The following is a 23,652-nucleotide window of genomic DNA, read 5'->3' as shown; positions in this document are numbered from 1 at the left end:
ATTTAAAATTATTAAATTATTCAAATACTTTTAATGGTAATCTCACCAAGGAATTTACCAATTTATTTATTAAAAATCCTACAGTGTGATGTCTGATTTTTTTTCTTATTTTTTCTTTCATAGTTGAGGTATACCCAGAGATGTATAAAGTATTAGAGACCTAGAAGTACTAAATTATTCAACATTTTTTGTACCTAAGTATTGTAAGTAGTTTATTTAAAAAATTTACTACTCAAGTACTGAAAGAAAAATTACAAGTATTTTGTAATGTTGTAGTTAAAGAAAGCAGTCAAAAGACATCATACTGTTTTGTTTATTTTAAATGTCTTTTTTTGGGGCACGTGATTAAGCAGAACAAAAAGAAACATGGCTTACGATTTGTTTTTCTCTCACGCTTGAACCACAGATCTTTCAAAGTTGTGTGTCACAAAAGCACTCCCTAATCCACTCAAAGCGCTATTGAAAACCATTTTCGGATCACAAATTACCGGTTGTAAACGATGGTCTCATGGTTTGGTTTGGTTACGATTATCATGCCATCGATTTGGTTCAATTCGATATCTCGGTGCGTTGCCGATGCTTTACATAAATAAAATGAATTTTGTTCTTCACAACTCAAGATTTTTTTAATTAAAATCTATAAATATATTAATATTTATATATTATTTGTAATACAATTTTGGTCTTTAATACAGCAGTAAGATATATGAACTATACCCTTAATTTGACCTGTTCAAAGAAAACACTCTTTCTGAATGTATCAAACAAAACTCCAACATATCCATAATCCATAATAGACACAGTGGAGAAAACTTGCACCTCGGGCACACTTGTGTCAGGATCCACAAGTATCGCTTTAACAGCCAAGAGGAGAGTAAAAGTTACCTCACAAACAGGCCAGTGTAGTGCAGCTATTGAAACCCATTTTCGGATCACAAATTACCGGTTGTAAACGATGTAAACGGAAGTTCTAAACATTCTACCGGAAGACGCTGGTCGCTATGGCGCCTTCCATGCAGCAGCCAAGAAAAAGGTCTATAATTGTAACGAGCAGGGGTGTGAATCCAAAGTGATTCAGATGTCCAAAGTGAGAGAAAGACAGGTAAAGATGGAGTTATACAGCATTTCTCCATTGTAGTGAAAAAGCAGCTTGTGTGCTGTGCAGCCTTCATTGTAGTAAGAGCATTATTTACTCGCCCTCGCTTCCTTCGCCATAGTATTGCGACATCACGCACAGGAGATAAATGACATTGGTATGTAATAACTGGATATGATCTTTTAGTGAACCGATATCAATAATTTTGACATCCCTATTAATGAGTAACGATGCAGCACATAAAAAAATCTATCAGAGTAAAAGTATTAAACTCATGGAAAATATGTACTGAAGTAAAAGTGGAAGTAGGAGAAAAAAACAACAATCCAGTAAACTAAAGATACAGCCTTTTAGTACCTAAGTAAAGTAGTGAAGTAGTTCTACTTTGTTACTATACATTTCTGGGTATACCTATGATGAAAGTTAAAGCTCTCGTCTTTTTAAGTGGGAGAGCTTGCACAGTTGGTGGCCGACTAAATGTTTTTTTGCCCCACTGTAGATATTTAAAACTTTTTTATATAGTTTTACAGCTTCAAATGTTTCTAATTGAATACCAATTTAGTTTTGTGATTATGTTCTTTCACGAACCTGTGCACATTATTGTCTGTCTGTTTTGGATTGTTTCAGGAAAAAAGTGGAAGAAGACATGCTGTGTGCCGTCTTTTGTGTTGTTCGTGTTGACGTCGGGCTGTCTGATCACAGGCATGGCTCTGCTGGCCATCTTCAAGGTGGACTCGGAGAACCTGACGGTGAATGCGGTGCTGATCTCCATGGCCAGTGTTGTGGGTCTGGCGCTGCTGCTAAACTGCAGGACCTGGTGGCAGGTGGCAGATTCTGTGCTTCACTCTCAGAGGAGGAGGCTGCTCAACGCTGCCAACCGCATGCACAAACTCAAGAGTGAGGGATTCATGAAGGTAAACCCATATAACAACTAGTGCCTGTTTACAGTCTATTGCATTCTTATACTGAGTGAATAATTGAGTGGCCTAAGCATGATTTTGAGAAAAAAAAATTTTCCGTGTTAATTCTTCCACTTCCTTGTTCACCTTAAATTGCATAGCATTTTGTGTTTTTAGTTAAACATTTCAAATGGATGTTTTTTAAATGATTTCTATTAAAGTTACTAAAGAGTCTGGATCACACCATAATGGATCAAAAGTTCATTGGAGAAAATCTCCATTTTTAAATGTTTGCCTAATTGTATTTATTTAATAAATCTAATAATAAAGCTTTTTTTATTATTTATTTAATGATTAGGTTTTCTACATTTTAGTTTAGTTTAGTTTAGTTTAGTTTAGTTTAGTTTAGTTTAGTTTAGTTTAGTTTAGTTTAGTTTAGATAAGTTTAGATAAGTTTAGTTTAGTTTAATATTTGACCTGTCTGTGTTTTGGCCTGTTAAAGAGTCTTAAAATCTTTAATAATTTTAAAAGTATTGTACAGTTATTTTTTTCTGAGCTTTTGAAGTGTCAAATTTTATTAATATTTTACATTTATTTTGTTTGTTTTATTTTTTATTTTTTTGTCCTATCAAAGAGATGAGATCCTAAACCTTTTTGTCATACCATCATAAATTTAAAATTTCTGAAAAAATGAAGACTTTCAACTTTTTAATAATAATAATAATAATAATAATAATAATATAATTCCTTACATTTATGTAGCGGATTTCTGGACACTCAAATCGCTTAACATGTTTTTGGGGTAATCTCCTCGTTCACCACCAGTGTGCAGCATGCACCGGGATGGCGAGACATATTGTGCCAGACCGAACGCCAGCTGATTGGTGGAGAGGAGACAGAGTGATAAAGCCAACTATGATATGGGGATGGTTAGTAGGTCATGATTGACAGAGGCCAGTGGGCAAATTTGGATAGGATGCCAGGGTTAAACCCCTACTACTTTCGAAGGACATCTTGTTTATTTTTAATAACCACAGAGAGTCAGGACCTCGGTTTAACGTCTCATCTAAAAGACGGTGCTCACTGAGCAGTAGAGAGTCTCCTTCACTATGCTGGGGCATTAGGACCCACACAGACCACAGGTTGCTGGTCTCACTAACACAACTTCTTGCAGCAGCCAGAACTTTCCCATGTGGTCTCCCATCCAGGTACTGACTGGGCGCAGACCTGCTTAGGTTCAGTGGGTGACTGTATGTATTGTAAACTTTTTTGAAGTGAACTTAAAACTTTTTAAGTTTCAATTTTGTATTTGATTTGATTAGATCATTATTTAATTTAGGTTTATTTTATTTTTCTTAACCAATGAGCCCACAACATGAACCATAGTCATTTATCATTAGTAAAACTGACATCTTTGCTTTATTTTATTAAAAAGTTTTTCAGATAAAGTTTGGTTTGTATGGTTCACTTGTTTTTTTTTTCTGTCAAGTTTTGAAATGTTATTTAATTATTTTTTAATTTTATTTTTTTTAAATTTTATTTTATATAGTTCTTTGTTTGTTTTTAACTAATTCATTTATATTTTTATTGACTTAATTTTTTATCAAATGTTAATAAAAGCCTACCTCATTCAATCAAAAAGTTTTTACAGCTTTTTTTTTTTTTTTTTGCACAACTTATCAGTGTTCTTTTTTTCTCAGGTTTTGAAGTGTGAAGTGGAGCTCATGGCTAAAATGGCTAAAACCATTGACAGCTTCACTCAGAATCAGACCCGACTGGCTGTCATCATCGATGGCCTGGACTCCTGCGAACAGGACAAGGTGTTACAGATGCTCGACACGGTACGTTTGTATATGTGTATGTGTGTGTATGTGTGTGTGTGTGTGTGTGTGTGTGTGTGTGTGTGTGTGTGTGTGTGTGTTTACTTTCACCAGCATTAGACTTGTAAACCTCATGGAACATCTCCCATATAACCAAACACCAGCATACAAATCTTATTCACTGTCAGGATCGCATTTGCCTGTGTATTCAACCCATGCCAAGAAGCTGTTGGTGGCACAAGCCATCCATCTCCGCTGTTCAAATATAAGAGATTCATTCTTTCTGGACTAAATGGACAAACAAGGTGCCTCGTGTTCACTCGGTATGAAGAACAAGCTATCCAACATCTCATGGATGTGAATCGGTGCTCAGATTCTTCTTTCCCAGCTGGACTAATGGAATTTCCTTCAACTAAATGTCATTATTTGGGTATAATCCTCTTGCATTGGCAGCCCGTTCACTGCTAATGAAATCTGCCCATTTACCAGGCAGCCTCAAAGCTTCCTTTGTGGCGCAATTAGCCACATCTCTTTAAAATCCAGATCTTTTTGTTTCAGATTTTGATAGGAATTACCAAATTGGATTTTTTTTTACCCTTCAAGCTTAATGTTGTTCCAATTGATAATGCTGATGTGTTTTGTAGGAAAACATGACAGGTATGAACGCAGATGGCGCTTTGTGGCACTGTTTAGTTGGCGTGGAGAAGCATGGTGTCAGCATATATTTGACAGTGATTGCTAAATGATGCTATTCTGTACTTTTTAAACGCTCTACAAATCAGGATCCTGTGACACTTATACATGTTACATCGCTCTTCATTAGTGCGGAAAGTCCCATCACATTCTGATTAGTAAATGGATGGGTATGTGGAAGTGCATTACAGAGTAGCCTGTGTGAACATACGCATGATACACAACATACATTTTGAACTATAGGCTTTTGTGACGTAGAAAGCTCTAACTGGATTATAGCTATAACGTCATTTGTTCTAAAGCAGTGTGGAAGTTCAAGAGGGACAAATAGACTGCTTGAATAGTATAGTCACTGTTGGGTAATTTGCTTCAAAAAGTAGCTAATTACTGATTAAATCATTAAAATTGTATTTAATTTACTTTTTGAGTACTGTGTTTGAAAAGGAACTCAACTACTCAGTAATTCAATGACTTTATTCAATGCTATGTAAAATCTTTAGAAATCTCAAAGCTTAGACAATAGAAATTCAACTCTTTTTAATTATTTGTTAAAGCCAAGCAAGATATTTTTCATTCATTCATTTTCTTTTCGGCCTAGTCCCTTTATTAATCTGGGGTCACCACAACAGAATGAACCGCCAACTTATCCAGTATATGTTTTATGCAGCGAATGCCCTTCCATCTGCAACAAGATCTTTTAGCTCAAAGAATATTAAATAAATAAATAAATAAATAAATAAACATTTCAATGTAATGAAGCCATATTTCATTCTATATATTGTCAATAATTTCTTACTCCATTGTTAGTCCATTGTTTCTGAAGCATGTTTAATCGTTTTGATAAGTGTAACCTTCTTTAGCTGAATAATTGTTACTCGGCGTCTCTGAATTTATTAATACAGAACTGTTGAATCTGTTTACAGTATTCAAGGCAAGTACATTAAAAGTAACCTTAAGGGCTCTATTTTGACGATCTATGTGCAAAGTACAAAGCACATGGCACAAAAGCAATAAGGGCATGTCGGAATCCAGTTTTGCTATTTTAAGGACGAAAAATTTGCTTTGCGCTGTGGCGCATGGTCTAACAGGGTTAAACGTATTCTCTTAATGAGTTGTGTTTTGAGAATAAACCAATCAGAGTCTCATCTCCCATTGCCTTAAAGAGTCATAGCACATTTGCCATAGCGCATTTGCTATTTACATGACAGACTTTGTAAGTGGAAAAACTGAGCGTTTAACTAGTAAGAAAACAGTTAAACAGAGCATCTACAGCATAAGAATGAGAGATGAGCCTCCTCATTATTTACTTTAATTTTCACTCTCATGGATAGGGAAGCTTCTTTATACGAACAGACATCAATTAGCCTATAAATAATAAATTTAGTTAGTTAAGCGCAAAGATTTGTTCAAAGTTATTTCTAAATTCAGTTGTAATTGCCAGCAAACGAATAAATGAACAATAATAATGAAGTGAGTTAAAAAAACTGAGTTATATCCAAATACACATGCTGTGCCCCATATGTTCTAAAACCTGACAATTGGGCAAATCTAAGCTTGTTTTTTTAAAAAACTAAAATAAATATGGATATAATAAATAATACTTCTAATAATAATAACATTGTACAAAAGTAAATTGTTATGAATGAACTGAAAAAGCCCCCGAGAAGAAGGCATGAAAGTATGGTTTTTATATTTATGTAGGCTAGAAAATAATATGTTTTGTAATATTTTATTTATTTATATTTATATTATATATATATATATATATATATATATATATATATATATATATATATATATATATATATATATATATATATATATATATATATATATATATATCCTTATTATATCCTATGTATATCCTTATTATATCCTATATATATCCTTAATATTTTAATTCTTTTTCATATGTAAAGACATTTGCGTATTGCTGTACTTCTTGTCTGCATTAAGCAATGTGTAAGCGAGGCGCACAACTAACGCGCTCTGCGCTGGACTTTAGAACAGCTTTGTTCTGGTCTATTGAACAGACTATTACAGTTTCTCAAAATAGCAATGCGCCAGCAATGCGCCTCAACACGCCTCCTTTTTTAGACCAGAACGCCCATAGGCGCACATATGAGCGCAAATGCATTTGCTATTTAAACAGCGTGTTGCAAAACGTCAAAATGACTCTTGCGCCAAGCTGAAATTGGCAAACAACAATTGCGTTTCGCCTTGCGCCGGGTGTATGATAGGGCCCTAAAGGTGCAGTATGTAAGTTTGACATCCAGTGGTTGAACTAGGTATTGCATTCCTGGATCAAAACAAACGCAACAAGGGTTGCCAGATTGACAACATTAACAGGAGCGAGTCTCAAGCCTTAAGGCTGATTTAAATTGTGTTCTAACTAAAAGCAACAGCACGCGATGAAATGAATGTTATCCATATTTAATCCAGTTTTATCCAGTTTTGTCCTAACTAACAGCTCGAATTGATATATTAGAAACGACATACATTTTTCACAGATGAACAACAGGATGACTGACAATGATCAGCTCAGGTACACCACATGTGCTTTATTCAGTGTTAAATGCTAACAATGTGAGTTTGAATTCTGTTATTTATTTATAATTGTAAATAAATTACAGTATTATTGTTATACAAATATTATTCTAAATAAAAAACAGAAATTAATCCTAAATGTAACTGGAAAAACTATAATCTAAAGACACAACTGTACTGATGCTAAGATAATGTAATCAATTATGACAAATAAATAGGGCACAAAAAAAGATGCTTTATAGAATTATATGTTGACTTGACTCATAGCCGAGAATTAGTTTTATTTAGTCTTACCTCCCTGACTCATCATCCCCCCTTTTTTTTCTTCATACAAAAAAATCTATCAGGAGCCATGCTTAATCTAAATAATGTCACCATCATATTTATTAAACTTTGTTTTGTCGACTTGAAAATTCACTGAGTGCAGACTCCTCCGCATAAAAGACTGTTATTCCAGTTTCACAACGCAAGATTGACCTGGCAATTTTTTGCATGCATGCTCACAACCAGGACTTAAGCCTGTTTTACACAGCAGGTGCAAGCAGAGCATGAGCAGAGCGTGCAGGCGTTTGCCCTTCATACCGACTGCGTCTGCAGCGTGCAGCTCATCGGCATCTGCTGTACAGAGCAATCTATTTTTGTGTATTCTATCTAGTTACCTATTTATCTTTAAACACATTTTTAAAAACTTTTTATAGTTTCTATATGCCTATAGTTATAATATTATTTATACAATATAAACACTGCCCTATATATACATGATCTAACTAGTGTGCAACTTATTAAGCAAAACTTTACATTTGCTTTACATTTGATTTTGTAGTTCAAGCCCAAATAAATATTTGTTCCCGTTTTTAATCGTTTAAGTTTATTTGATTGAATATATAAATATCAATGGGTCTTATCGATGCATTTCTTAGGTAAAATTGCTACTTTTTACTGTCATTTAATGTGTTTTGGTCATTATCAATGCAATTTCATTGACTGTTTTGTGCTGCTTCTGCGTGTGGTATGAAAGCTCTAATCTGTTAAGATGGATGGTGAAAAAAACACGCTCTGCTTACGCTCTGCTAACACGTGCAGTGTGAAACAGGCTTTACACGGGGAGCAGAGCAGCACGTGAGCAGGAGCGGCGCGTGAGGTGTGCGGGGGTATGCTTTTTTTTTTGCGCACATGCTTTGTTTGCTTTTTGATTAAGATACATTGCTTTGTGTTGGTTCGGTTGCACATAGAGAATAACGTCTTTATTCTGGGATTACCACTCTTAATAAATACACTTGCATATAAAGTAAATCGTATCTCGAAGCATTTACTGGGGCACTGGCAATTTTTACTGGGGCATGTGCCTGGGGACGCCGATGCTCAAAACCAACACATACAGTATCAGCGATAATAATGTTAAAGAGGTTTAATATGTATTAATTAGATTATACATCTTACCATTCTGGCACCTAACAGACATCTCCAAAGCAGATTATCAGACTTTAGTATTGTTTTTCAGATAAACAAGAATGTTCATTTAGCATGTTTTTTAAATATCTGCAAAAATATTACGGTATTTTATGCTTACATACAGCACCTTTAATTTAATTACATAAACATCAAAAGTAATCTATTTTATTTTTATTTTTATTTTTTGCGGAATAGTATTCTAATTAAAGTAACTAGTTACTTTGAGTATAGTACATCAAATCTGGATTAAGTCTATTTGCTGGATCACTGTTAGGGTTTAGTCCAATCTGAAGATTAGTGATTAATGATCATTTACAAATTGTGTGAGGTGAGCTGACATTGAGTGTTCTAAACAAACAGAAACATGTCTTGAGAGCCCAAACACAATCCTTAAATATTAAGACTTCTTAGTCTAACTCTAAACCTATTATTCAAGTCATGAAACCTTTTCGTAAGTTCTTGTTTTTGTTATTTAAAGATACTATTTTTTATTTTCATGTTTTGCCAATAAAAGTAGTTGCTTACAGATTCTCATAGCAACTCTGCAGCACTCTTTTCCTAAATGAATCGTTTTTTGAAATAACCAATGATTCATTTGCTGATTTGATAATCTGTTCATAACAAAAGAGTCATTTGTTTAGTTTCCAAATGAATCAGTTGAATGAAAGACTCGCAGCACAATAACACACTCTACTAAATGGCTTACAGCAAAGTTATTGAAAACTTTTTTTTTGGTCATTATTGCACACCTTTTTGTAAAAACAAACCTGCCATAAATAATACACTGGTTGATATGGATATGGGTATATAGATTTATTACTCTTAGTTTACCTAATAAATTAGTGTACATTATGTAATGAAACTGAACTTTATATAGCAGATAACAGAAGTATTTATTACCTAACTTCAAGATAAAGTAATAAATACGGTCATACATTTCATAATCATTATAAATGTTAATTAATCCATTAGTGTACAAATAAATAATGTAAAATAAAAAGACTGAATTATATTAAAATACCAGTATACAGCAAATACTAAATAAGGATTTTTTATGTTAAGTTTATGTAACACATTGAAATACACTTTTTTTTATCATTATTATTATTTTTTGTTTTAGAAAAAAATGCTTCACAAGTAATAAAGGAAAAATGAAAAGTTCAAACAAGATATAACAAGTTCGACCATGTTTTCCACTTTTTATAAGGAGGAACCATCCACTTGTTTATTCTGTTTGCAGGTTCGGGTGCTCTTTTCCAAAGGTCCCTTCATCTCCATCTTTGCCAGCGACCCTCATATCATCATTAAAGCCATAAACCAGAACCTCAACAGTGTGCTGCGCGACTCCAACATCAACGGCCATGACTACATGCGAAACATCATCCACCTGCCCGTGTTCCTCAACAGCCGTGGCCTCAGCACTGCTAAAAGACTCTGCATTTCCACAGCAGCCAATGGAGCCGATCAACTGAACAATGATGGTCAGTATAAAGAGACTGCTGAAGGCCAAACTTCAGAATTATTAGTCTCCCTGAATTATTAGGTCCCCAGTTTTTTTCCCCCAATTTCTGTTTAATGGTGGTACGCTTGCAGTGTGAGTGCAAAGCGCATCTGAACCCAATACTGAAGATGTGACGTCACTTTTAAGGGACTGTTTCATACGGATTTATTAATCATTCTTACTTTTCATTGTTCACCTCCTAATACATGCAGCACAAGGACTTTTATAATAATTTATTAGCTTCAAAGGTGGTGGATTTGTTCAGCAAAATATTTGACTGCGTGATATAACTAAACAATGCAAAGCGCATCTCTTCCTGTTATACTGAATAGTTGTATCATCAATGATGTAAGAGTGCTCAAGTTCGGAAGGTAAAAGCAGTGTGAGTGCAGGCTGTCGGGGGAGAGATGAGGGGGTACAATCGCGCTTTGGCGCAGTTTGAGGCAATGGTAACTCGAGTGGGTACGCCCTTAGGCCTACTTTTAAATGCAGAACAGGAGTGAGTTGTTGGTTGTAACTTGACAAGATGCTGAAGAACACAGCTGAAGTTTAAGTTTTTAAATATACATTTTACTCACTTCGGTATTTTGATTTAGAAAAATATTTAGATTAGAATATATTCGATTTTTGTCACTGATTTTCACTCAGTTGGCTAAGCATGGGCTTGTCACTGCATTAACACACACCTCTCCAGCTGATCCCAAAACTGCCTAAATTTGATCACTCTAGCCATTTTTTTTTTACCTAAATCGAATTTAATAAATCAAATCTGGCAACACCTCTTGCTTTACTCCATGCAACAGAACAAGAAAATAAACAAACATCTTGGTGCTCTTTAATGCCCTTTTGTGCTTAGCCAGAATGTATATGATTTGTTAATGTAATTTCTTTGATTTACATGTCAGCTATCTGTTTGATTTGTCATCTGCATTATTAATGGAGCAAGTGTGTTTAATATAGACCAACAGCTCATCTTTTCCTCTCTGATTTCTCCTCTGAACATCTGACTCTCTCCATCTGTAGCATGGCAAGAGGACGTGGACAGGAAGTTGTCTCAAAACAGTCTCGGCGATCAGGGCCGGCAGGGCAGCAAAACAGCACTGAACCGCCGGGTAAGACTGAACCGCCAACACTCCCACACCACTTTCCGGCAACATGGCTCAACGAAGGCCATATGGCTGCTATTACCTCATTAGTAACTCATTAATAACATTAATTTATAAAAGCTTCCACAGATCTGAGACCACTTTTACATATATGCATAAAAATGTCAACCAGAATTGCAATTAGTGTTTAAATAACAAATTACATAAAATAAATCCTGATTTAGGTAAAAACAACAACAACAACAACATTTATTTGTTTTTAATAATCATGGAAATTCATTCATGTATGTAGGATGCTGGATGGACATTCAAATCTTACACTCACATTTTGACTAGCAGGGGAATATTTATCAAATCGTAAAAACCCATCATGTGAAATCCCCGTATTTATTTAGACAATACTTCACGTAGCAGTTAAACAGTTCGGTATTCAGTTCTATTATTTTTTAATCTATTCAAGTGTCTGGTGGAAGCTCTTTTAGCTTAGCTTAGCAGAAATCATTAAATAGGATTAGACCATTAGCATCTCGCTCAAATGTATTTTTTTTTATTAAATTTTTTTTTGTTTACAAGTTTTTTCTATTTTTTCTATTTAAATAGACTCTTTTGAAGTTGCATGGTGGATATCTGTTTGATCGTTTTGTTAAGTGTAACCTTCCTCTGCCTGAAAATTGTAACTCTGCGTCTCTGAATAGATTAATCCAGAACTGTTGAATTTATTTACAGTAGTCAAGGCAAATACATTAATAATAACCGTAACTAAATTGCATACAAAATCCGAAGTAATCCTGTACTTGCCTTTTTTATTTACCCATTTACTTTTGAGTACAGTACATACATTCTGGTTTAAGTCTAGCCTATGTGTTGGATCACTGTTAGGGTTTAGCCCAATCTAAAGGTTTTCCTCTGTTGATTAGTGTTTCATAGGTTGTGTGATAAGCTGATATTGTGTGTTCTAAACAAACAAATACATGTCTTGAGAGCCAAAAAAAATTATTCAATACCTGAATTGGACGACAGAAAATGAAAACTATGCAATGCAAATAATAACTTCACAAATGTTACAATTATATTAACAAAACATGCCATCTTTACATTAAATAAAACCCATGGAAACAAATTAGTAAACGTAGTAGTATTAGTAAAAACTAATTGTAAATTTAATAGTCTCTCGGTCTCTATCGCGCGCCAGCACTCGGCCTCTCTCGCATGCACTCGGCCTCTCTCCCGCGTCAGCACTCGGTCTCTCTTGTGCGCCAATACTCAGCCTTTTTTACTTACAACCAACAATCGGCCTCTCTCATGTGCACTCGGCCTCTCTCCTGTGCCAGCACTCGGTCTCTATCGCACGCATTCGGTCTCTCTCGTGCCCACATTCGTTCTCTCTCGCGCGCACACTCAGTCTCTCGCGCGCGCACTCTGTCTTTCTTGCGCGCACTCTGCCACTCTTCCACGCCAGCACTCGGTCTCTCTCACATGCATTCAGTCTCTCTCGCACGCACATTTGGTTTTTCTCGCACGCACATTCGGTATCTCTCGCACGCACTCGGTCTCTCACGTTCTAGGCCTCTCTGCGTTTGCTTGACTTTTGTCCACTCTGGCGCCTTATAAGAGAAAGCCACAGAAGCTGCCATGCTGTAAAGAAAGCAAGAGAGAAAGCAAGAAAAATGAAGGCTTTTCCTAAGCTCATTCTCTCTTTCGTGTCCGTGTGATTTGTTTATTCACAGTTAGCAAGGACAGTGAGGACTATGTGTTGTGTGTTTGTTTTGGAGGAGGGGCATTGTGAGAGACCCTGGATGTCATCGAGGAGCGTCTGTAATTGATTTAATGTCTGTTTACTCTTCCCGCTGAGATGCCATTGCCTAATGACGGGGTGCAGCAGCAGTGGGTCTCGGTGACAAAGCACTGGCACGGCGGCACAGAGGCAGGAGGCTAAGTGGCTCGGCGAGGGCTGTTTGTTTGCTTGGCTGATTTATCTGCCTCCTTTATTTGGCCCCTCTTTATTTCAGGGTCGTGCTCCTCTTGTTTTGCCTCTGCTGTTTCTTGGCTGAGCATCCAGCCCCGCCGTACCCCTGATCTGCACGTTTTGTTGTGGAAATTTGTTTAGCAGCTCTTCAGCGGTAAAACTCCAGGTCATTAAAGAAGAAAAATAGTGTGCAGGCTCTGTTAGCGTCGTGTCCTTTTCCTGGTTAATTTGATATTAAAGCCTATTAAGCTTTGAGGTCAAACCGAGGTTCTGCAGGGGATGCACAAAAGAGCATTTCAGCACTTAAAGCAGTTCAAGATGGGTCATTTTGGATCTTGGGTTATCTTGCTGCACTTTTCACCCCGTTCATAAATTACCCGGCGTTAATCATTCTTAAATGTTCATATTCTGAATGTTTGTAAACTTGTTTATTGGCATAGTAGCTGAGTCATTTTTGCTTTAAATTAACTCAGCATGCGACCTGTTTGCATACAGACTTTATTGTCAGCCATCCTTATAATATTTATTAACGACTATATAATCAAGAAAGATGATAATTAAATTATCTTTGCCCTCATTTGCATATAATGCTGCTTTAAAATCGCAAGTGTACAATGCTAAATACAGATTGTGTTAGTTGGCTATACAACATTTTGAGCTTGTCCATTTTAACCACTTCCAGAGGCAGTTGAAAACTTGTTTGACTGGATTGCTTTTGTAGTGTAAACGGTTATGTGGTCGAATGTGTTCAGCAGGTACTAAAGACCACTTAAGAGCTAATGCATGTTTTTAGGAGATGTACGTTGAAAGAGCTTCAAAACAAGGCATTGATACTTTACTGCATTGGTTACCATCTTACACTTTTTTTTATTTTCTTGGTCCACACTCGCTTTAAGTCACATAACATGGCTTCATTCATACTTTATTGCCTTTAATGACTCCTTTATATGCATGTTGATACCAAATTTAAATGGTTATGCATCTCAGCTGACCACTAGGGCCTAGATCACTGAAAATGCACCCTAATACCAGGTAGAAACAGGGCCTTGTTTACTGCAATCGAATCCATAGTTGACATTTTTTTAGCTTTGACCTCTAAAAAACTCCTTAAAATATATTGTCTCATACTCTATAGATTGGGGAGAATAGCATATGAGCAAAGTACAGTGGTGTAAAGTAACGAATTACAAATTCTGAAATTACTTTAATTATTTAAAAAAAATATATAGGATTTGTTATTAAATAAATAGTTTGAAAAGTATGTACTGTTACTTGAGTAACCGACAGACTGACCTCAACATACAAAAACAACCATGTACCGTGCGAAAGCATTTATAGTGTCCAAAAAGACGCAAAATCATTGCATGCAACAACCTAAAGACTGTTTAGACTGCACAACACTGAGAAGATAAAGGATGCCTACTGTACAAAATTGTGATATGGGCTTAAAAGATAACTAAATGAACTACAGAATGTTTTGTTTACAAACACATTCACAAATTGCATGTGTTTTATCAGTGCTGTACAAGATTGATGTGCAGCGCCAACTGCTGGAGCTTCATAGATTGTTAGTCAGAGTTTAAAGTGTATAACGTAAGCATTAAGCGTTAACATATCATCACGGCTAGACTTAGGTTACACAGATTTCACTCCGCATGTAAATGCATCAACCTGCATTCTGTTGGCTTATTATATTTGTACATATATTAATGTAATGTGTTCTTGCATTAAATAATCTCACATTTTAAATTTGAGAAATTTTAGTCCATGAATGGCAAATAATTTAACTTGCGCTTCTTATACACATCTTGTTACACTTACACGTAATCACCTTATAATTACAAGTGCTAAACACATGCTGACTGGCACAGTACAGTATACTAAACATTGACAGTATATTAGTGTTACAAGACATAAACATTCAAAAAGCTATTTTTTACCTGTTGCCTTCAGAGATTTAATCGGGGTGCCAGTGTATCCAGGAAAATGCTCCTAGGAGAAAATGAGTTCTCAGGCTAGATCCTATGACTGAACTCTTGTAACTACCTGGTATGAAAGCTTCTAATAACTTATAAGTAGGCCCACAACAAATTTGCGAGCGCAGATTTCTGCAGATTTTTAGCCTATCATTGAGTCTATGTATTTACTTGTGTAAATGTGACTGTATAAATTTATGTTTGTTCAGTTTTTGTTTTTATTAATTTCACTAATATTATTGTGATATTATGATAGGACTAATAAAATTCATTCATTTCTTTTCGGCTTAGTCCCTTTATTAATCTGGGGTCGTCAAAGCGGAATGAACCGCCAACTTATTCAGCTTATGTTTTATGCAGCTGATGCCCTTCCAGCTGCAACCCATCACTGGGAAACACATATACACTCATACACTATGGACAATTTAGTCTACCCTATTGACCTGTACTGCATGACTGTGGGGTAAACTGGAGCACCCAGAGGAACGCAGGGAGAACATGCAAACTTCACACAGAAACGCCAACTGACCCAGCCGAGGCTCAAACCAGCGACCTTCTTGCTGTGAGGCAACAGCACTACCTACTGCGCCACTGCGTCACCTGGTACTATTAAAATGTTCATTTGATTTATTTACAATACAATTTTCTGTCTTTTAGTAGACTTATTATATAAGAGACTTGCTTTGTTTAGCAAATAAGCGGGTCTAGATGGATTTGCACTGTAAAGATGAAATAAAAGTTCAAAAGTTATTATTTTTATTTATGATTAAATTTTAATTTATGATACTCCTAAACTCATTCCGCATAAATCCGCAGATTTTTTTTTTTTTACAAAAGTCTCTGCAGAAATAGCAAAAAATGTCCGCAGATTCTGTCTTGCCCTACTAATAAGCAACCAAATCACCTAATACTTCTGGTGAGATTCTTCACCATCTCATATAGCCTTAGGAGAATATTTGTAAATGTAAAGGATTAAGCAACAAAACTGACATTGTATATCACATGGCATTAACAATGTGGATGCTACACATATCAACACTTTGCAAAATTGACAACTTTTTCAAACTCTACCTAATTGTGCCGTTTTGGTGACTGTCACTTCAAAAACAAGACTAACTTCCTATTCTAATGAGGACAAAAATCATCACTAATGGACGGGGCTTTCCTCATCTTATGACGTACAAAGTAAGAATGTCAGTCAAAGTGTTTCTGCAGACTATTTTTATCAAGTGTGATTATAAAAAATAATAGCTGGCTATATTCACAAACTGTTGCCACACAACCGTATTTAGACCCCTTAAAAAAGTGATTTTTGCAAAATAGCTCCCCTTTAAAACAAATCGAGACTGTCCAAACAGAGGCACATAATTGGCTGTTGGTTGCTAACCAACTAGCAGTGACATGCTAGCACTTCATCTCTTCACACTGCACATGTTTGGTTGATTTCATAATCATAACTTTAAAAGGGGTGAGAAAACATGTGAAATGCTTCCTTACCTGGGGGATTAAAGCATTGTGTAAAATAACAATAATTTAGCGTTAAGCACAGGTATGGATGAGGTTTGAAAATTTTTTACTCATGACTTATTTCATCCTGAATATATTTATATAAGGCTCCCCTCGATCATCCAGGATCAAAGGGGACCACCTTATTGATGACCATGCGCTCCGAGTAGCAGTCGAGTCACAAGTTCAGCATTAGAAACTTCAAAGTGGGCTTAAAGCTGTAACCCTGCAGTGCTCGTGATCAGCTCTGTGTTGTTCTTGTAACAGACCAGCTAACGCTTTAAGAGACTGACCGGCAGACCACTCAGTCAGTCACAGCAGGGACAAGAAGTCAGTCGGTCACACATCACGCTCAACCAATTGCTCAGACACAACACTGAATCAGCACACAAACACAGATCCTGATACAATCTGTTGCTACAGTAATGCCATTTCACTAGATCTGAATGTCTTTGGTTAAACATAGATGCATGTATTTGATATTTTTGTTCACTCACAGTGGAGAAATGTGTAAAAAAACAGGTCTGTATGTATGTGTAATGTAAGCATAAACATATTGTCACAGCTAGATTTTAGACCACTAATATTTTTTAATGTTATGACATTTCAGATCTGCTAGTTCTTGCTTTTCAATCAGTCACAGAAAGAAGGAGAGGGTTCACGTTTGTGCGTTCTAAAAAACACAAGCATATCATAACTAGGTCCACATGGAATCTGCTCAATCTGCAGATTTTTTCACCCATCATTGAGTGTATTTATTTGCTTATGTACATGAGTGTAAATATATATTTATTCAGATTTTGGATTCATTGCAGTAATTTTATTAACTAATATGCAAATGTTTATCCTCTTAAGGCCCAAGGTGTTTTTTACATGCATTTTTTATTTCTCTTTTCTATTTGGGCTTATTAGAACCTATTTAGAATAAAACCTAAGTATCATCTTTTGAAAAGATGTACTTTTAGAGAAAAATTATGACCGTGTATGTGGACTCATGGTCCGAATTTACATAAAACTTTTTTTTTTCCTGGCTATTTTTTAATGCATATTTAAAATATATATATTTTTTAACATGGTTTGACTATCAGAGAGTAAAAACAATTTTTTGGCCATTTTAGACTGCAAAACAGTTGCAGGATGACACTGTATGTCTGTAACAAAATATAAAAAGTTCAAAGTATTTTAAATAGGCTCTTAAGAACTAAAATGTGCTGTCCACGTATGTGGCCACTGAAGCCCTAGGAGGTTATACATATGATTGATTTACACGGCAGTTTTTCGTTGATATATTACATATTGTATGTTGCCATATATACCTTCCGCAAAATGCAGAAATACCTATGTCAGCAGATTCTGTCTGGCCCTGCTATAGCTCATAATTACATGTCTTTGCTACCTTTTCATGAATATTTGTGAGCATATTGCGAGTTGATGGATCAACATTAAACAAATTGATTAAGCACACACTGCTTACTATGGTCACTATGGTCACTAATAGTGTTTGAGGGATACATCATTTAATCAGAATCAGGGCATGAATAATTAGTGTACAGTAGTATAATAGTATTGCAATGCAATTGCTTTTATTTATACAGTTGAAGTCAGAATTATTAGCCCCTCCGTATTTTTTTACGGAGAGAATTTTTTTTTCAACATTTTTCTAAACAATAGATTTAATTACTAGTTTCTAGTAATGGAACCATTAAGACAGATTGCTATTATGTTTCCAAATACAAGCGCAGCCGTTTAAAGGTCATTTCTGGTTAATGCTGTCAGAATTTACTGGTATTTTGAAATGGATGTGTGAATGTTCTTTTCCAGAAAAAGTGCGGAACGTTCTCGCCTGTGTGAACAGCGCTTTTTTTGATTTAGTTCCAGTAAATTTCTGGATATTTACCAGTATCACTGTGTGAAAGGGGCTACTAGGTCACTAATAGTGTTTGATGCAAGCACATTTACTTTCAACTGTGATCAAAACTGACAGGAAATACCTTTGAATTAAACAAATGTATTGCACACTTACCAACTAATCAGAAATATGGTAATGCAATTGCTTTTTGATATGCAGCTGAATTCAGAATTATTAGCCCTTCTGTATATTTTTCCCCCCAATTTTTGTTTAACGGAAAGAAGTTTTTTTTAAACACATTTTTAAACATTTAGTTTTAATAACTCCTCTCTAATAACTAATTTATTTTATCTTTGCCATGATGACAGTACATAATATTTTACCAGATATTTTTTTTAAATACTAGTATTCAGCTTAAAGTGCAATTTAAAGGCCTAACTAGGTTAATTAAGCAAATCATTGTATAATGATGGTTTGTTCTGTACACAATCGAATATTGTTTAAGGAGGCTAATAATATTGACCTTAAAATGCTTTTAAAAAGTTAACTGCTTTTATTCTAGCCTAAATAAAGCATATAAGTAAAAAAGATTATAGGAAATACAGTGGAAAATGTCTTGTTTTGTTAAACATAATTTGGGAAATATTTGAAAAAGTAAACAGAAAATTATTACACTCTCAGAAAAAAAGGTACAAAATTGTACCTTTTAGGGTACAAATGGCCCGTCACTGGGGTGGTACCCTTAAGGGTACAAATTTGTACCTCTATTTAAAGGTACAAAATTGTACCTTCTACATTTGTACCCTTTAAGGGACAATTTTGTACCCTAGACACTGAAGGTACAAAAATGTACCTTTTTATATTATGTAGTATTTTCAGGGTACTGACCCCCAGGCATTTTGATCCTTTGGTGACTGCATGCACAAATAAATAAATAAAATATTTTGGTTCACAGATGTCCATTTTAATTTATTAATGTAGAAATATTTCATTACAACTCACAACTGAATGTGTTAAGAAATAAAATTACACAGCAAGTACCTGTATAAAGCAGACATGTAAAACAGTAAAAAGAACAATTTAGATAAGAATAAAAACTAAATAATCTACACTTAATACAAAGACCACAAGAATACTGTTTAAGATTTATAAACACATTACACAGGCTACATCAAGTATTGCACTTTATATAGTCCAAAGTATTTGTCTTTAGTCAGAATAATCGGTCATAATAAATAATTTGTCTTCAACATTTTCTCTGAATTTCAGAATGAAGGCAATGTTTCTCTATAAATTGCTTCAACAGTGCAGAAAACCAAATACATCAGTAGCCTCTTCCTCAACATCAGTAGATTACTCCTCATCATCCTCAAGTGGAGTTGTAATTTGTTGTAACACAATATGTGTTTATGCTTTTGATAAACATGACATGTAAAGCACTCATATCTGGAAAATGTTCTTTGATAGTCATTAGGACCACAAGTTATTTAAAAATTTGCTTTATGCATGAATGATAGCAGTGTGCTGGATTAACTTAATGATTGTGATTATCCCAAGAGCATGTAGAGAAACAAAAAACAAGGTTGATCACTCTGGTAGATCACTCTGGTAACTGGAGTAGATCGAGGCTTGTCACCGTCCACCGTTCATTCAAAACATTCCACTGCAGAAACATCAAGGTGATCTTCTAATAAGATGGATATGTCAAAAATGTATATTCGTCCACATCATTAGCCCGGCCAATCGCAATCCCATCAACTCTAAAGACTGCCGTGACTCGTCTTGTTAACACAGTTGTCCAGTCGGTGGCCTCCTCCTGTACTTGAACTGTTGGATGTGGTGAAGATGGTTCACTGTAAGCGACAAAGCAATAATTACATTAATATCAGTCACTCTATCACTGATGAAGAGAAAATCAACATGCATAGAAAGTAAAATAATTAATATTCACTGATTAAAAAAAAAAAAGTATCACAGATTAAAAGACTAATATAAATTTCATGCGTTCATTCAATTTCTTTTCGGCTTAGTCCCTTTATTTACCTGGGGTTGCCACAGTGGAATGAACCACCAACTTATCCAGCATATGTTCATATGTTCATATGTTTTATGCAGCAAATGCCCTTCTAGCTGCAACCCAGTATTACGAAACATCCAGACACACTTATTCACACACACATTTATACACTACAGACAAATAAGCTTACCAAATTCAGCTATAGCGCATGTCTTTATACGTGGGGAAACCGGAGCACTTGGAGGAAACCTTCACGAACACTGGAAGAATATGCAAACTCCTCACACAAATGCCAACTGACCCAGCCGAGGCTCGAACCAGCGACCTTCTTGCTGTAAGGTGACAGCACTACCCACTGCGTCATCCTAATATAAAGAATATCAAGCATTATAAAATGCATCTATCACAGCATATACTAAACAGAAAACAACATACGCACCGGAGCACAGCGAAATGTTGAAGTGTCTCGCTTAACAAGGCTGGCAACATGAGAAGTGCTGCTGTAAAATCAATTCCTGGAACATAAGATGTGGCATACAAACAAATATGAATGAATCCATCCAAAGCTAGAATTTAATAATATTAATCAAGTGGGGAAAGTTTAGAAAGAGTACCTTAGAGTCAGGTCCATAGCATTCTTCAGTTGATCTCTTATCTTTCGATGAAAACCTAGAAAATAATTTTAAACATGTGGGTGTACATTTATTGTTGTTTGTAAGTAAAAACCTACAAATTTAAAATAGAATGTAAGCCATTAAAACCATGGTATAGATAATGAGACATACTTACATCTTGTAACTGAGCCATGCTTTCATATGACATGCATTCATTGGTCTGATGCTGTTAGGCTGCATTCTGTTGTTCAATCTTGTCCTGAAATACAATTGGAAACTTCAAAAACTTCTGGAAAGCAATAAGATAAAGCAATAACTATTTACTTATTTTGAGATATTAATAAAATAGGTAAAATAGCTCAAGGTACCAGTTTCAGAACGTATAAAAGTATAACTTAAAACGTCGATTTATACAACATGGTATGTTAATAATTCTACATTAACATAAGTATAACGTTAAACGATAGTAAAGCACCAACAATTCTGGACATGAGAGTTTGTGGACACTCCTCAACATTAATGTAACTTAGACACTGAAACGAAGATATGTACAAGCATACCCACGCCACGTTTGTAACTAGCCACGTTTACATAATCAGTCGCTTTGTCGGTGACAAAATTGTGATTTTTCTTCACAAAATGGCGGTGTAACTTATATAACCGTCTAAAATTACATTTCAGCGGTCAACCGTGGCTAGAAAAATGGCCTCAAAATATAAAACATTATCGATAATTACAAATTTCCAGTATTAATAACAAAAGGTTTTATATCAAGGTATATGAAGACTTTAGTCGCGCGAGCTCCGTGCCACACCGCACATTACTCACGGCCCGATTCCGGTGCACGGATACGGCAGCGTCGGCTCGCTTCTGCCGCCGCAACTGGACCGAGTGTATTTTGCTATTTGGGTTGCGATTATATTCCGCCGTGGCAACACTTATTAATAAAGCAGTAACGTAACGTAAGATATAAGGCGCGAATACGTAACGTAGGCGATAAAGGGAACTTTTACACCGAGAAAACTAACAGCATATAGTACTCACCGTCTATAACGTTATGTCCCTCGGTGACTTCGATATCACATTGTATTAACTTCTTTAATAAGCTGCAGACATCTTAGCAAACTCCATCCTGCAGGCCAACGTACACCAGCCAGCCCGGAACACTTAAAGCGGGGGAAAGCCGAGACCCGAGAGTCAGACAAAATCAACAGAACACGGCTTCACATGTAAAAATGAGACTGAAAATATATCTTTAATACATTCTTACCTGAAAAGTGTGGACTCCAAAATAGATTTTTCTTTGAAAAGCGTGCGAAGTTCTGTGTAAACAGCCAGCATACTCTACCGACCGCCTCAGTAACAAACACTACTATAACGTCTCAACCAACAAGCCAAATTCTTAAAGAGACAGCAACATCACCACCTGTATGAAGATGCTGTCACTCTGCATGGTTCTTATTCTACATCCCATAAACTATATGGTCTTAAACAGTAAGCAAAGACCAGTATTTACGTTTTTAAATTATTAAAATTACATTCAATTATAAATTAAATTATTAACATTTTTGAGTAAAAATGTAATTTAAATACATGAAAAAAATTTAATTATTAAAATATTTAATTCAATCAATTAATTTATTTATTATATTTTTAAATTATGTATTTTAGTATTAATGTTTAATATTAATACATTTAAATTAGTGTTATATAGTGTCTTGATCTTATCATGAGCTGAGGGTACAATTTTGTTCCTATAGGGAAACAAAATATATAATTGTACCTTTAAAGGTGCCAAATTGGTCCTTTACGGTACAATTTTGTATCCAAATGTGCTATAAAAGGTACAAAAATGTACCTTTCAAACCTAAATCTGGACATTTGTACCTTTATAGCCCATTTGGGTACAAAATTGTACCCTAAGGACCAATATGGGACCTTTAAAGGTACAATTTTATATTTTGTTCCCTCTAGGAACAAAATTGTACCCTCATTGTACCTTTTTTTCTGAGAGTGTAGGAGAGCTAATAATTATGACTTAAACTGTATAGAATAATATAGAATCATAAGAGAGGGATAATTGACTCAGTTGGTTCAGTCATGAAGAGTTCAGATGCAAAAGCTGCTAAACGCCACTTCCGCCAAAAATGAGATAATGGCATTCAGTGAATGCTTTAGGCATATAGTACACCATCAACAAATAGATTAGCTTCAAATGATCCAGATCCCAACATCAGCGCATTCAGCAATAACAGTTTGTTGACAAAAGTCGCTAAACGCCACTTGCCTTTGACAGGAAAAGTGGCTATATCCCGAGAACCAATAAGAGCCAAAAATCAAATCATATGTTTTCAATGTAGCAGCGCACTGAAACGCCGGATTTTATAAGGAGACTGTTTTATTTCGCTTTCGATTTTAAAAGACTGAGTTAAAAGACTGAAAAATAAAACACAATGGGCTCTATTTTGACGGTCCATGCACAGAGCGCAAAACGCAGGGCGCAAATGCTTTCAGGGCGTGTCAGAACGCATTTTTCCTAATTTACGGACGGGAAAACCTGCTTTGCGCCAAGGCGCATGGTCTAAAAGGGTTGAGTTTATTTTCTTAATG

General features: G+C 35.4%; 1 protein-coding gene and 1 long non-coding RNA gene across 12 annotated transcripts in view; one reads left to right on the top strand and one right to left on the bottom strand.

Annotated features, from left to right (window-relative positions):
- The window catches only part of kidins220a (kinase D-interacting substrate 220a), a 154,795-nt gene that overhangs the window by 40,745 nt on the left and 90,398 nt on the right, over window positions 1–23,652 (top strand). For all 11 annotated transcript variants that reach the window (XR_012393039.1, XM_009293186.4, XM_694244.9 and 8 more), the window contains exons 17-20: window positions 1,724–2,010; window positions 3,696–3,836; window positions 9,748–9,988; window positions 11,032–11,120. Coding sequence is in view for 10 of the 11 variants with exons in the window: in XM_009293186.4 (XP_009291461.1) it covers window positions 1,724–2,010; window positions 3,696–3,836; window positions 9,748–9,988; window positions 11,032–11,120 (758 nt within the window). In the remaining variant the exon portion in view is untranslated. The remainder of the gene's footprint in view (window positions 1–1,723; window positions 2,011–3,695; window positions 3,837–9,747; window positions 9,989–11,031; window positions 11,121–23,652) is intronic.
- Window positions 19,354–22,204, bottom strand: LOC137488126 (uncharacterized). The gene is made up of 6 exons (XR_011007042.2): window positions 22,087–22,204; window positions 21,218–21,301; window positions 21,043–21,097; window positions 20,868–20,943; window positions 20,619–20,793; window positions 19,354–20,264 (listed from the first exon to the last, which is right to left on the bottom strand). It is a non-coding gene; the product is annotated as an uncharacterized lncRNA (long non-coding RNA).

Source organism: Danio rerio, chromosome 17 (assembly GCF_049306965.1).
Source record: "Danio rerio strain Tuebingen ecotype United States chromosome 17, GRCz12tu, whole genome shotgun sequence".
In the NCBI taxonomy this organism is placed as follows: Eukaryota; Metazoa; Chordata; class Actinopteri; order Cypriniformes; family Danionidae; genus Danio; species Danio rerio.
Note: the sequence above shows the minus strand (reverse complement) of the source record. Positions and strands in the feature narration are given on the sequence as shown.